The sequence below is a fragment of the Pterocles gutturalis genome, unplaced genomic scaffold (assembly GCF_000699245.1).
Source record: "Pterocles gutturalis isolate BGI_N339 unplaced genomic scaffold, ASM69924v1 scaffold12635, whole genome shotgun sequence".
In the NCBI taxonomy this organism is placed as follows: Eukaryota; Metazoa; Chordata; class Aves; order Pterocliformes; family Pteroclidae; genus Pterocles; species Pterocles gutturalis.
The window spans coordinates 2,105-16,123 of NW_010138381.1; the positions used below are offsets into that span (position 1 = coordinate 2,105).

Sequence of the window (14,019 nt, forward strand, 5' to 3'; positions counted from 1 at the left end):
TATTATTAAGAAGATTTTGTAATGAATGCAAAGGGTATTTTGTCCTGAGTGTCTGTCCTTTGTTTCAATGCCAGGTCTGCCTGGAGCAGGGAAAAAAATCTAACTTGTAGACTCAAAATTACCAGTTGATCAAAGCCCACGCTGTATAACACAATACAAAATTTCTTCTGCCCTGAATAAATGTGCATAATTGACAGAATTTAGACTGGTTCAATTACTTAAACAGAAATGTACTCTTCTGATGCATGTCATCATTTAGCTTCATACTGACAATAGCTGATGGGATAAAAACGTGTTCAAAATTAACTACGTACTAACATTTCCCTTAGACTGAACTTTAAAACTTTCCCTCTCTTTCTGGAACTTTATTTCCACTAGCAAACGAAATGTTCTTCTGATAATAAGCCTGGTTGTTAAAATTATTTCAGTTTAACTCAAACTCACCAGCATTGTCTGTGGAGCATAGCATCAATTATGAATAATTCACTTATGAATAAAGACACATGATACAATATACTTCACTTTAGAAAAAAGTGCTACCAGTAGTCATGTGAAAATACTGATTATATTTTAAACCAGAATACAAGCTGATAAGAAATCTATTCACTCTTTCTGTTAAAGCCACCAGAGAATTAAGAGAAATTTTATCTTATTTCTAGGGGACTGGGGAAAAGAAACATTCTAACATTTTTAACTTGTCAATTATTAGTACCTAATTTTCATGACAGCAATCCTTAAAGCAGGAAAAAAAGCAGCATAGTTCTAACAAAAAAGTCAGAACCCCCCCCCACTTTCTTCAGTTTGGCAACTACAACTTCAAAAAGTTTCGATTAGCATAGTAAATGCACCACTGAAATATCTAGTACTTTAGTGATATGTATCATTGTGCACAAAATTATTAGCTTGGGTTTGTTAGCTATTTTTCTGTGTAATTCACATGCTTTTTGTACTTCACATTTACTCTTCATTGTAATGCATACAGTAAAGGACAAATTCATTATGGTTTTGGTATCTTTGTTTATTTTTGCCATGGTTTTGCTACACCTGGCAGGTATCAATGCATAACTGGAAATATCAATGAATGTGAAATGTACATAAAATACTGGTAAGGAACTGTTAGGCAATTCATTCGTAATAGGCAGGTGTATCTCCTAGGTGACATGGGCTGAAACAAAAATTTAGCTTCTTTGTTCTCTAATCTGGCTACCCACAAATTGCAGCATTATACGCAACATGTCAGTTTACCTTGAAAAGTTGTCAACGGCCTGAGCTAAAGTTGCCTAGATGTCAGGATGAGGCATGAGACTGCCATGTCTGTCTGGAGAAAGAGAGAGAAAGAAGTCACGCACCACAAGTGCTTGCTACTTTCCTCAATAAATTTCTAAGTGGTGTTCACCTATTATGGTGGTAGAACTGGTGTAAGAACATGACCAGAAAAATAATATTTTTAAATACAAATTAAAATTATTGTAAAAAATCCCACAAAAATTGGGAGAAATACAGAGAAGGAAAATACATGTTTTTAAACTACTGAAACTGTACCCATTAACTGATCCTTAAAGGTAACTAGAACAGTACAGTACCAATCTTAAGGACTGCTGGTGGACATACAGTTACCAAAAATGCTACAGCTACAATCTAAAAATGAGAAAGTGTAATTCTCTGCTTTGCTCCTGTACACATTTCCCTTTGCAACAAATCTGGATAAAGCACAAAATTATACAAACATTATACCATGAAACAAGAATACAGAAAATTTTCTACACAGATTCAAGTGTTCACTTCTCGCACAAAATATATTAATTACTGGCATTTCATAGCCTATAGTTAAAAATACAGGTTAGAAGTAAATGAACAAACACCATTCCTCCTCTACTAAACCATCATGCCTTTGGATAAAAGACCGTTCCTGCTCTGGGAGCTCTAAAGCAAGACGTTTCTGATGTTGTTTCTGGGAAACTTTTACATACGATAAAAGACAGAAATCCCCAGTATGAGGATAATCCCTTAAGGAATGTTCTGCTTTTCGAATCTTCTTTCCAAGAAAAAACGTTTTATTCCTCTTATAATAAAGGCTAAACTGGCCTCCTGCACTGTCAGACAAATTTCCATAAGCACACATTTCTAACATGAAGAACAAATAGGGCAGAGACTATTCTTTTTCTGGGAAGGCACATTTTAAAACAGTGAAACACTTTCCATACTTAGCTTAGTGTGCTGCAGAAAGCCTTTAGGACTTTGCAGCCGTACAAGGTCTCCAGGATCCATTAAGCTAGCCATCCCAGTTAATCTTTTCTGTTTTTTTTTTTGTACTTTATAGTAATATACATTCACTAATATAAATGTAGTATAAACACATCACCTAATCTTTGCACCCTTTGATACTTTGCACTTAAATTCAGCACGTGCTACCCTGTATGTGCTCTTCCATAAAAATAATCCCTTTTCACAGCTATTCATCACAAACTGGAATAATTAAGGCCTCATCTCCTTAATGGGCAATGGAATTCCAGGAATAAAAAATTAACAAAACAATTATTAATAGACATTTCTCAGCTTGTACACTGTAAACTAGACAAAAGCCTGATTTTTAACTTGGGACTTTTTCTGAAAAATTTCTGTCAATGAAAACCGTTACTTCAAATAGTCCACAGTGCAAATTACTATGTTATGAACCTGCAACATAACATTTTTCCTTAAGGAACTTATTTACGAGGAAATTTCTATTTCTGTACAATAAGAATGCTTTTTATTTTACAATAATAAGGATGATATTGCACTTAATGAAAAATGCTGCTTACGAGTACAGTAGTAACGTCTTTAAGCAAACTCACATTTTGAGCAATTTTGATTTTTTTACATCTTTCTGAATCTTCCCTAAAGATTGTTTTACTGTAATAAATGTTTTACTTTATATAATCCTTATTTACTAAAATTCCTTAGTTCCAAATTAAATAATATTCATAATTAGTATATTCTTAAAATTAAACAATTTGGCCAACACACATAATACTGTAACCAAACTGTCTTGTCTTCTCCTTTCTAATCACAAATAATACCTAATAATTATCTGTAAATTGAGTACCAAGCAACTACAGAGTAATAGAATTTAGTAGAAATACTATATGATACCAATGTTCAAATAGGTGCAGATACACAGTTGCACATTGTGAAATACAAACAGTATTTCTTTTAAAACAGGTGAATACAAGAGTCCATCAGGAAAACAAATAAATAAATTCAAAAGGCTAACATGTTTTTTAGAAGCACCATACACTACTAAATTCTCCCTAATACTTAGCTTTTATATAGTACTTTACATTTTTAAAGTACTATACAAATGCTATCTAGATTAAATGTATTGTCTAAAGGCAGAATACAAATCCAAAGTGAATGGTGATAAGACAAACAGCAACATGGCAGTAAAATGTAATGTAATTACTACAGAAAGAGACTAAGTACTTTATAAATCAACTAGCTATGCATTAAATATAATGGAAGACCAAATATTTTACAAGGGGAATTTAAGATATAAAATTATTACCATTCATTAAATAGGTTTCTATTACCACAAGGAATTGACACAGGAGCTGTAACTGGCTCCACAGGCTTAAAATGCCTAACTCAGAAATTGTAGGAAACATAAGGAAACCACTTCAGTGATAAACAGGCAGCTTATTTCAAGTGCTAATACAAACAACCTTTAAGAGTGATCATTCTTATACATCAATGTGGATTCCATGTTTTATAGACATTAATTCTCTAGTGCCTGTTAAATACATAATAAGTGAACATAGATGAGGTAAAGATGCTGTAATTGCCACATACAGCCAATATGGCAAAGGAGGAGTTTTTCCAAATGGGCAGATCCAGAGGCCATGACGAATCCCATCACGGATGTGATGAGAAGTCCAGGATATGAACAACATCCAGGGAAGAAAGCACCATGAATCCTTAAGCCTGAAAAGGTGCATAATAAACTTTAATGTCAGAGCCACAACAGGAATCACAGTAGAACAATGAAGGAGTGGTCTCTGTGGAAGAGTCAGAGCAGCCTGCAGAAAAGAAAAACAGAATTGGCAACGGCTACAACCATGACAAGAAAATAAGTGTTTCTTGGATGTTTACAGGTGTATCATCAAGTGGCTAAGTGGAAGTGCAAAGAAAAACATACTGTTCCTTTCCACTGTTGATCAAAATCAACAGCACGATTATTTAGAGGTATGACAGCTGTGTGCTGCCCAGTCAGTAGCAGGGCTGAGGGTGCTGGGACAGGCTTTTCTCTCTCTATTGTATGATATGAATCATGCATCCTACTAAGCATTACTGACGGCAAAAGAGGGAGGAAGAGGTATGCTATTTGTCATAGAGTCATGTGGTATACAGAAACCTGTCTAGTCTGCTGCACTCATTAGATGTACTTAATGTCAAGATAATTAATAGGAAAACAACCATACAATATACCTGAAATATTTCATATGCTTTAATGGCATTTATTTCAAAAGTACATCCTGTATTATATTACAGTTAGCACCTGTGAAGTTGTTTTAGTTGGACAATATCTAAAGCAGAACAGTAATTTCCAGTACAACCACAATATGATCTAAGTTACATGTATTTTGATTGCCTTGACACAGTATTCTTTACGGACAGGCAAAAGACAAGTCCAGAAGCCAACATCTGAATAATTTGTGACTGGGTTTTTTATTTTAACAACTTGTTTAATGTTAACTCAGTTGAAAGCCTGACATTTGGTTTTAATTAAGGTGAACGTCTAGCTAGGGAGATTAAATTTAACCAGTTTAAGAAGTGGTAATTATCAATTTAATATACATACTTGAGAAGATATTCTGGATGTCCTTACTAGCAACTGCTACAACTATCTCCAAAAATTCAAAGATAGTAAAAGAAAATTAAATTACAGTATTTTGGATTTCTAAGCAGCCAACAAGTAGATTGTTGTTTCCTAAAGCACAGGAGAAATGATAGCACGTTACTAAAAGATCTATACAGATGCTGACGTAATATTAATTGTCTCAATTCAGATACAGGTGAACACTTGGAAGGACTGAAACAGGCACCAGAGACGTACTCTTTGCACACGATGGTGCATTGGATTGTTATGTTGAACACACCCCTCACTGCATATACTGCAGAAAGCAAACAAAGCATCGCTACAAGACACTAGCCAGTAACTCATTAATGCTTCAGTTGTGTTAATTGTTGCAGGATTCAACAGCTATGGTACCTGACTGTGGGACTCTGCAACAGCGTGATGAAGTTTTCATGGATAACTTAGACAACTGCTTGGAATCCTGTCTTCTCTGTAAGGGAAACTTTGCAGCCTTAGCCAAGAAAAACAGTGATGGTAACTTACGGACTCCATTAGAATATAATAGCCTGTGCTCTAAACAACAGCCAACTTTAAAAGGTGTGCAGAAAGCTTTGCCCTATTAGCTTCCCACCACATGCTTCTCCGTGACTGTCTTGATCAGGTGACAGGATTAAAAAGCACACAAACTGTCTCAACAACTTTTAACTGTAATGGTATGGACGTAACTTCATAAAGTTGGTGCAAAGCGTACATTCTCTACAACTTAATTTCTGTTTCATACAAGCAGATTGTTCACAGATTAAAGTAGCAAAATCTTGTGATCATGAAATTGTTTATCACCTACCCTACACAGATAGTCAGATTTTTTCTTACTGTCAGAAAGAGCCTGACCTATTTCTGCACTTTGAAAAAAACAGTGACAAAGGTCAAATGATTCTCTTCCCTCTGCCCGGTGGAGGTTAGGTGCCAACAGCAACACAGTGAGCAAGGAGAATTTGAATGTTAATTATGTATGCAATTTATCAGCATTAGTGCCAATCTTTATCCAGTTCTGGGGAGGTGATGCTTAAATTTTTTTTTCATACAAAATTTTAGATGGCAGGGTTGTTTGTACAGCAAACCTGAGCACTGAATTTTAGCAGGAGAAAACCGTATTTTGTAATTGCAGTACAGTCACTAGGCTTCTGAAAGGCTGTTGCCCAAGTTCTGAGAGAAGAATAGTCTGTTTTCTCTTTTACACTGTATAACTAGAGGAACATTTACATCCTTCAGTTGCTAAGCCCAAGAGACAGACAGGTAGTTCTATTTGGCAATATAAGCTCTTATACTCTTTCTCCTAACAGGCAAATTTGTTTGCCTTTAGAAATCACCAGACCTTAAAAAAAAAAGACATAGTACAAGACTTTTCTGCCTTAAACCTCCTAGAAAAAGATGATCATGGTTTGAGTAGATTTCGGGGGATGTCTACCATGACAGAGGTCAGGCTGCAATTGCAAACAGAATTTATTCACAACACAAATTAACTTTTCCATTTGCCTACGTGTACAATTAGGTGCAAGATCTTGAAGGTGCTGCTCCTCCAGCCCCTCTCATACATTACAGTGAGCAGCTGGAGATAGTAGACAACAACCGCATGCAGGAGAACCCATGCAAACTCTTTGCTTTAATGCTCAAAGTGACACCATGGAATTTATGTAACAACATGGGCTCCCTCACTCATGTTCCATGATGCTTCATAAGCCTGAAGTCTTTAGTTTTGAGGCTGATCTATAAATTCAATGTTAAATCAATTGTATATGTGTGTGCAAATATTATTCTTCAATTCCAGAAATGATCCAGGGCAGCCCAGGCTGGTCAACAGTGGCACCCTAACCAGCTACGTTATGTATGTTTGCTGGTACAATCTTGTTTGCCACCAGTTGCATTCTCTGTAAACTTTTAGATGCTGATGAGTCTTAAGTAGCAAGCTAGCAATTTCTGCATGTCTGTTCTGCAACATAAGTGTTTGGGCTACAGTCCTGGGGGACGCTGGGAGCAGCCCATCATGCTGCTCTGGTTTATCAGCATTACTGAGTATGGTGGCAGGCTGCAGTACCTTTCACGTTTAGGGCTCGTCAATGAAACGGATTCTTCAAATACGGATTCTTAGATTGTTCTATGCTTGTGTGCACAGATATAATACACAGTAAAAACTATACAGTAAAAACTACACGGAATACAAAAAGTACAAATTTTAAGTAGCAGAGCCTTTGTAGAGTTTAAACTTGTTGCAAAAAAAAATGTGGGCAAAAGGGCAGGTCACATGCTACTTGGTACACAACTACTTGTCAGAGTAAACATATAAATATCACAGGTGACTATTTACCCTGAATACTCCAGAAAAATAATGATGACACCGTGAAAAACAGCCCAACAGCCAAATGATCCAAGCAGCAAGCTGTGTCAGACAGGAGCAGATGACCGGAGCAGTGTGGAGGCAGCAACTGGAGGTAGAAGGCAATACTGCCTTGTGCTGCATAAAAGGTTTACTTCAAAAAAGTAACCCATCATCAGATTTAAGAGTGATGATAAAGAGCTTTATAGATAATTGTGTAATGTGAAAAATACTATTGTTACAAATTAGTAATAGTGGTGTGGATAATTAGATTTCTTAATTTATTAGTTCCTTAGTAATGTGTTGCATAAGCAGTAAACATTGTAGTTTCTTACTCAGTTACTCTCAATCCTGCAATCTAGAGAGGAAGAATGGGACTGAAAATAACAAACACATAGTAAAAGTGTACGCCATGAAGTAATAAATTACACAGGCAACAGCCTGAAATTACGACATGAAACTGAAAGGCACATCATATTAAACTGAGGAAAGAAAAATAACATATTAAAATCAGGTATAGCTAGCCAGGCAGCGGCACAGAAGAAAAGCTTATGGGGATTACATTATATCACAAACTGAAAAGACTCTGATGGCATTGCAAGAACACACAAAACCTGTAACGCATATTTTTTAAAAAAGATAGAAGTGTTGTATGCATTTGACATTAAAAGGAATTAATCTATGCTATTTGGCTCAAATGAAGTCTCAACCATAATACTGTATGCGGTTTGGGATAGGACCCTGTAAAGATCATTTAGGCAAAAGGCAATCAGAGAAGATGAGAAAAAAAGTAAGAGGTTTAGAAAAAATATTTTTGCAAGTTGTTTAGTCAAGAAGAGATTTTTGGTAAAGCATAATGGTTCTGCAAGTTGTAAGAATAATGCTGTTACTGCTGTAAGGGTCAAAAGACCTACACGGAATATGGTTTACAGGTGAAGATCCTTTATTAGCCCAGTTAACACATGGAAGGGAGAGGAGTTTGGGCATCTCACTACCTCAGCTAAATACGTTTGGCTATGAAAGGGTTATTCTTCTAACTGCAACATCCTGTACTTCTGATTTGTAAAACATTTTTGGGGAGAGCACAGCAATCACCTATCTTTTACAGAGAGGCCTTAAAGAATAAGAAAACAGGATCTAACAACAATACTTTAGGCTGGAGATTAGAAAAAACAATTTCTAGCTGCTTGGAAATGGAAACAACACAGGAACAAATTAAGTCATGAAATTGCAATTATTTACTTTGTTTGGGATACTAGGGACAGGCTACACAAGCATTCACCATCATGGAAAGTGTAAGCAGATTTAACCTTGCCTCACTGAAGGCAGCAAGGAGACAGGTTGCCTCCCAGGTCTATGATATAATACTCAACTTTCTAAACAAACATTGGTGAAGTGTGTCATCTAGTGGTCATAATTGAGAAAACATACTGGTGATCTCAAATGCAAGAAAAACTAGCAATAAAACTTTAACAATACTGTCTAATAACTAGCCATTCATTACTTGCATTTACTGATTTTGAAATAAGAAAATATACATTAGAATAATTATAGATTTAAATGCTATACTAAAATGTTAATATTATTGGAAGCATTAATCAACCAAACTAAGTTTCCTTTTCTTTATATAGTTTTATAATTTTACAGTATTTCCATATACAAAAAAAGTATAGAAAGAGGGAGAACTAGGGACTACCTACGTAGAAACAACCCCAGGCACCAGTACATGCTGGAGGCCACCTGGCTGGAAAGCACTACATGAGCCTGCTTCAGCAGGCGGGGTTGAGAAGATGATCTGTAGAAGACCCTTCCAACTACAACCACTCTGTGATTCTGTGAAAATGCCCTCTTTGTCAAAGACAAGGGGGACACTGACCAAATGCACAAATAGGAAAATATCTTTTCTCTACAACAAACAGTGATATTGTATGTAAACAAGAAGTATTTTCCCATTTGAAGTCTGATTTTTACATCCCAACTATAAGCAATAATGCTTCTTGTATTTAGCTCTCTCCTACATATTTTAAAAAAACATTTTGCATGGTTCTTCTTTAATTAAAGGATTACAAAGGACATCAATTTTCCCTCCATCTCCTTCCTTCCTCTACTTCCTAAGAGCTAGTCCCTCTGTCATCCCTGTGAAGAGTGTAACACTACTATGAACAAGCTGGAGGAGAAGAAAGAAGGCAAGACAGTCAAACAACTAAGTTACGCTCTGGTTGAATGGATGAAGGTTGGTATCCTCTCCTTCTGCTGGGCAGGTCCATCTGTATGTGGGGTTGTACAACTTCAGGGATGTGAGAGTAAGTAGTGTGTACGTACACGTATGCTAGCAACACCAGCATAATCAATCCAACTGTGAGGACTTGTGTTGCTGAGCAGAGCAAATTCCTGATAACAAGCAACAGTGGCAGGGCTCTAGCTATGGGAATCAGGAGCTAGCTGGGGGCGAGGAGTGTGTGCCTAACGTATGAACGTTAAGAGAATTGTAGTTGGGGCAGGCACAGCCAGAGCTTACAGAAGGTGCAAATGGTTTGGAGAGTATACAGCAGACTGTTGTGGTCAGGGAAAGCTGGGTATGTATGTTTGGAGGAGGCAAGAAAACAGGAAATATGTACATGTGTGAATGGTGAAGCAGGAACAGGACATACCTAAACCACTGGAGACTGACTGAAAAAGAATGCCATAATCTGGTAGTACCAATCCTATTGAGAAATGCTGTCCTAACAAGCAGTTTTGCAAATAGATGATGATCACATATCTTCCTTAACAGGAGCCAATTCACCTTTTACTTTTATTAAAAAGTTTGACACTTGCTTTATTTTGTTTTTACAACCAACTATATTTAAGGGCAAACTCAGACTGCCTTGTTAAAGGCGACAGCCCATATACAGCTTGTTTGTGGGAAAAATATTTAGGGCTGGCTAAAACCAAATGTACTGCTTCTCAGTAAGACTGAATGAAACCAAACAGCAGCTGGATTACCTACTTTGCAGATATTTCTACCCCTTATTGTAAACAGAAATGGAATAATCCACTTCATAGACATAGTGTGCATGGCAGCACTCAACTGCTGAACTTGGATAACAAAGCAACTATGTGATGCACATCGGATATTGTGTACAAGGGATTTCAGAACTCTTCTATTCAGAGCCTTGTAAGGAGCAGAGCTCAACAGTAGATGTAAAATATTTTCAGGGCTTTTAAAATCATAACAACTGCATACAAACGTAATTGCTGTATCTCTAGTAGAAATTTATCTAATTAAAGTATCATTGGAACTTTTTTTGTTTAGGATATGGTAGAAGAACAATAAAGTAAACAGTGGTGAAGAAAGTAAACAAACACTGATCTATTGACTTACCTTTAACGACAGGGAGCCAGCAAGAAAGAAGTGGTCCACATCAATGACAGAAGCAAGGAAGCCAGCCAGAGTGACCTCAGTGAAGTCACTTTTCTTCCTGAGTCCAATCACTATTGCCCAGGACCACATCCCAAGTATACCGTGCACTGCATTATCGGACAGGGCTCGGAGCCAGTCATTTTGCTGAATGAAGGAAAACTGCAGAAGTCTGTCTGCTACAAAGCAGAATATTCCCAAACCTAGACTAGAAATAACTGAAGCTGCGCTGAAAGTTTGGAGAAGAGCATGTGCCTTTTCAGACTCAGATGCCATGGCAAAAACCATGTCACAGCACACAAAATGTCATCAGGGTATACACTGTGCATTGTCCTCGGTATCATCAGTTGTTCTGTAAATGCCAGAGAACAGAAAGAAAACTATTAAAGAAAAAAATCCATTAGCAAAGCATTTGTTATCACAGATACCTCTGAGCATAAAAAACCCATATTCAATGTTTGCACTTAATCTTCCTAGGGAATTTTTTATTTCCATAAAGATAATTTGTTGACTTGAATGCTACAGCTCTGAATTAAAACACGCGTCCTGTTTGAATTAGAACAAGCACCTATGTAACATAGAATACTCCGACTGCACTTGCTGAAATCTTAATTTTACAAAATAATTTGAAATATGTCTATGATAATACACTGAATATGTTTCAAGATTCCTCCTGGTCTTAAATATATGATATTCATCAGATTAATTCCGTTACACTTTAACAAAAAAAAAAGATTCAATTTGGAGGATTCTTAGGACTCATGCTCAGAAATCCCAAATCTCTCTCTACAACTGTTAAAACTGATTTTCTAATCCATAATCCAAACCACTATTTTCATTTACATACTTTGTAAACATCGTATTATCACCTTGGTACTCCTCTTTGAACAACTCCTTGTTTAGTTTGGAGCCTGGCATATAGAATGAGTATTAAGAACACCAGAACCACTAAATATCTTTACTATTTATCATAAACATGAAGACAACAGCCATTCAGTTAAGCAGAAGTAACTAAAACTAACTCCTTACAGAGCAAAACTACACATGCTTTTCCTCATTATGTGCTCCAGGAGCAAACTCGACTGTTACTTCTTGTCTATTGTCTAACACATTACCTTCATAACAGCTCTTTTTTCAGAAAAAAGGAAAACTAACTAATCCCTGTAATTTTACTTTACAAAAGTTGGCCGTTGTAATTTGAAAAAAGGTGATTTCTTCGGAGTAATTATTGTCCTTAAACAACTGTTTGCTATCTCAAAAGAAATTCCAAAAACAATTCAAGATCTGAAAGAAATCCTACCCTACTCCCCAGAAGCAATTCTATGATACCTGGATTATAAAGACAGAGTACTCATTACAGTGATAACATTAAAAAGGACACTTTTGAAATAAAAATCCTTATATAAACATTGTATTCCCTAGCTTCTTTACATTAAATGCATGGAAGCAGTCTCTGAAGGACAGCATCAATTCTACTGTCCCAACTGTTAACGCTCTTCTGTCTCTCTGGGGAACCATGGAGGGAGACCACAGTTTCAAAGCCTACATCCTACCTAAAAACGGATTATTCCCAAGAGGTTGCTATTTCTGTGCAGTACATTAAATCGTGAAAAACCTTCTTCATACGGTTCTATCCGGTAAATTTTTATTCTAAATGGGCTTTTTATGAGTGTATTAGACTTCCTTTAAAAATGAATACTTCTAACAATATTGCCACATAGTAGTTTATGATTTTAAACATATAAGCTACAGAAAATACAAAATGTTTCTTCCAGATTATTTATATACTTGCTTATTGTAGAATTATCCACAAGACAGGACTACTGGCATTGATCTTTATAGGAAAAATGCCCATTGAATCATTTATTTGGAAAACGTCAGGAAAAAAAAGAGAAGTGAGTATGAATAATACATGGACTTTGCACATGGATGAAAAAAAGTGGGTCAAGTTTAGAGTCTGTTAACTATGACTGTGCCTCTTCTGAAAGAACATGCAGACAAAGTATTTCCTGAAACACAGGAACTGCCATCTCCTGGCAGGTAACTTTACCATAGCCAGTACATTTCTACATGAATTCCATTTTAAGGAACAAATGGCGATCTCCTCACAAATGCTTCTTCTATACAACCATCAAGTCAGATTGGATTTGATTCAAAATTACCATAAAATCTGTACAAGAATCCAATCTGTGAACAGCTGATGTAGCAACCTAACTTTAAAATGCACACCAGTATTTGGAATCAAACTTACTCTGGGACTAGGAGAACACATTTTTTCCATTGCAGTTGACTTATTCCAGTAACAAACATGGTCTATGCCTCAGCATTGAGCCTCTGTGCCTGCTGAATGCAGTCTCCCGCTGTCCAATACAGGAAAGACGAAACACCATTTGTTCCATCCCAAATAAGTCAAACCAGGCAGCAGTAAGAACTCTTCCATCTCTCTGCAAAATATACATCAGAACTGAACAACAATCAAAAATACAGAAAAAAGCAACATATTTTTAATGAATTCCTGAACAAATATAATTGAGCTAAAAAAACCCTTCAGCTAGGGCTGAGAAGCTCTATTAAAAAAAGCATGAAAAAAAGACCATAAAACAAGAGAAGGGCACAAATAAAGATGGAACAAGAAAATAATTAACAGACAATAAACCCCAATGTCATAAAGTCAGAAAATGGCACTTCCAGCCCTTCAAAATATAGAGATCTATTTTAACACATCTTTCCTTGTAACTGTGTGCCCGAAAAATTCCCACCTAATGAAATATTTATGAGTCACATTCAGGGGTATCTTGTTAATTTCATCCCATCAATTAGTGACCTTGGAATAAATAGAGACCTATACACTCAAACACCAAGTCTGTGTCAGTTCTGTGATAGGCTTACACTGCTTTGCTATGGATATTATTAACATGTGCATAAAGTATACAGGATAAGTATCACTACAGACTTAAAAAAAATATAAAATAAGTATGATTTGAGAATCACATATCATTAAATAAATAACAATGCCAACTGGAAAACAAGGATAATATGTGAATGTCTGTCTTTGAGCCAGAACAAAGAACAGGAAGCAAAAACGTGGCTTCAGACTACCCTTAGTCAAGAGCCATGTCCACAGCATAACCTCTTTTTCTCAGCCATCTTTTATAGGCAAAAATGACTGCTGTCTGTGTAAAAATCAAGTCACATTCCCAGGTGCAATGGCGTAAGCATAAATATTCTGCAGATCAAGAGTGAAGTCAGACTAGAAAAAGTAAAACTCTGTTCAACCAAAATAATACCCAAAATTACAATTTTAATATAAAACTAGAAACTGTAATTTTGGGCTGAAAAATAATGATTTTCAGACTGTTGACAAAATATCATAACACACTGTCATATTTTTTATGACCTACAAATCTCAGA

The 14,019-nt window shown here is 36.2% G+C and overlaps 1 protein-coding gene across 1 annotated transcript; it reads right to left on the bottom strand.

Annotated features, from left to right (window-relative positions):
• Positions 1-3,296: 3,296 nt before the first annotated feature.
• Positions 3,297-10,956, bottom strand: LOC104460492 (chromosome unknown open reading frame, human C5orf28). Its single transcript, XM_010082987.1, has 2 exons — positions 10,573-10,956; positions 3,297-4,055 (listed from the first exon to the last, which is right to left on the bottom strand). Exons 1-2 carry the CDS (start codon positions 10,894-10,896, stop codon positions 3,720-3,722), a joined length of 660 nt encoding a protein of 219 aa, XP_010081289.1. The 5' UTR covers positions 10,897-10,956; the 3' UTR covers positions 3,297-3,719.
• Between the last annotated feature and the right edge of the window lie 3,063 nt (positions 10,957-14,019).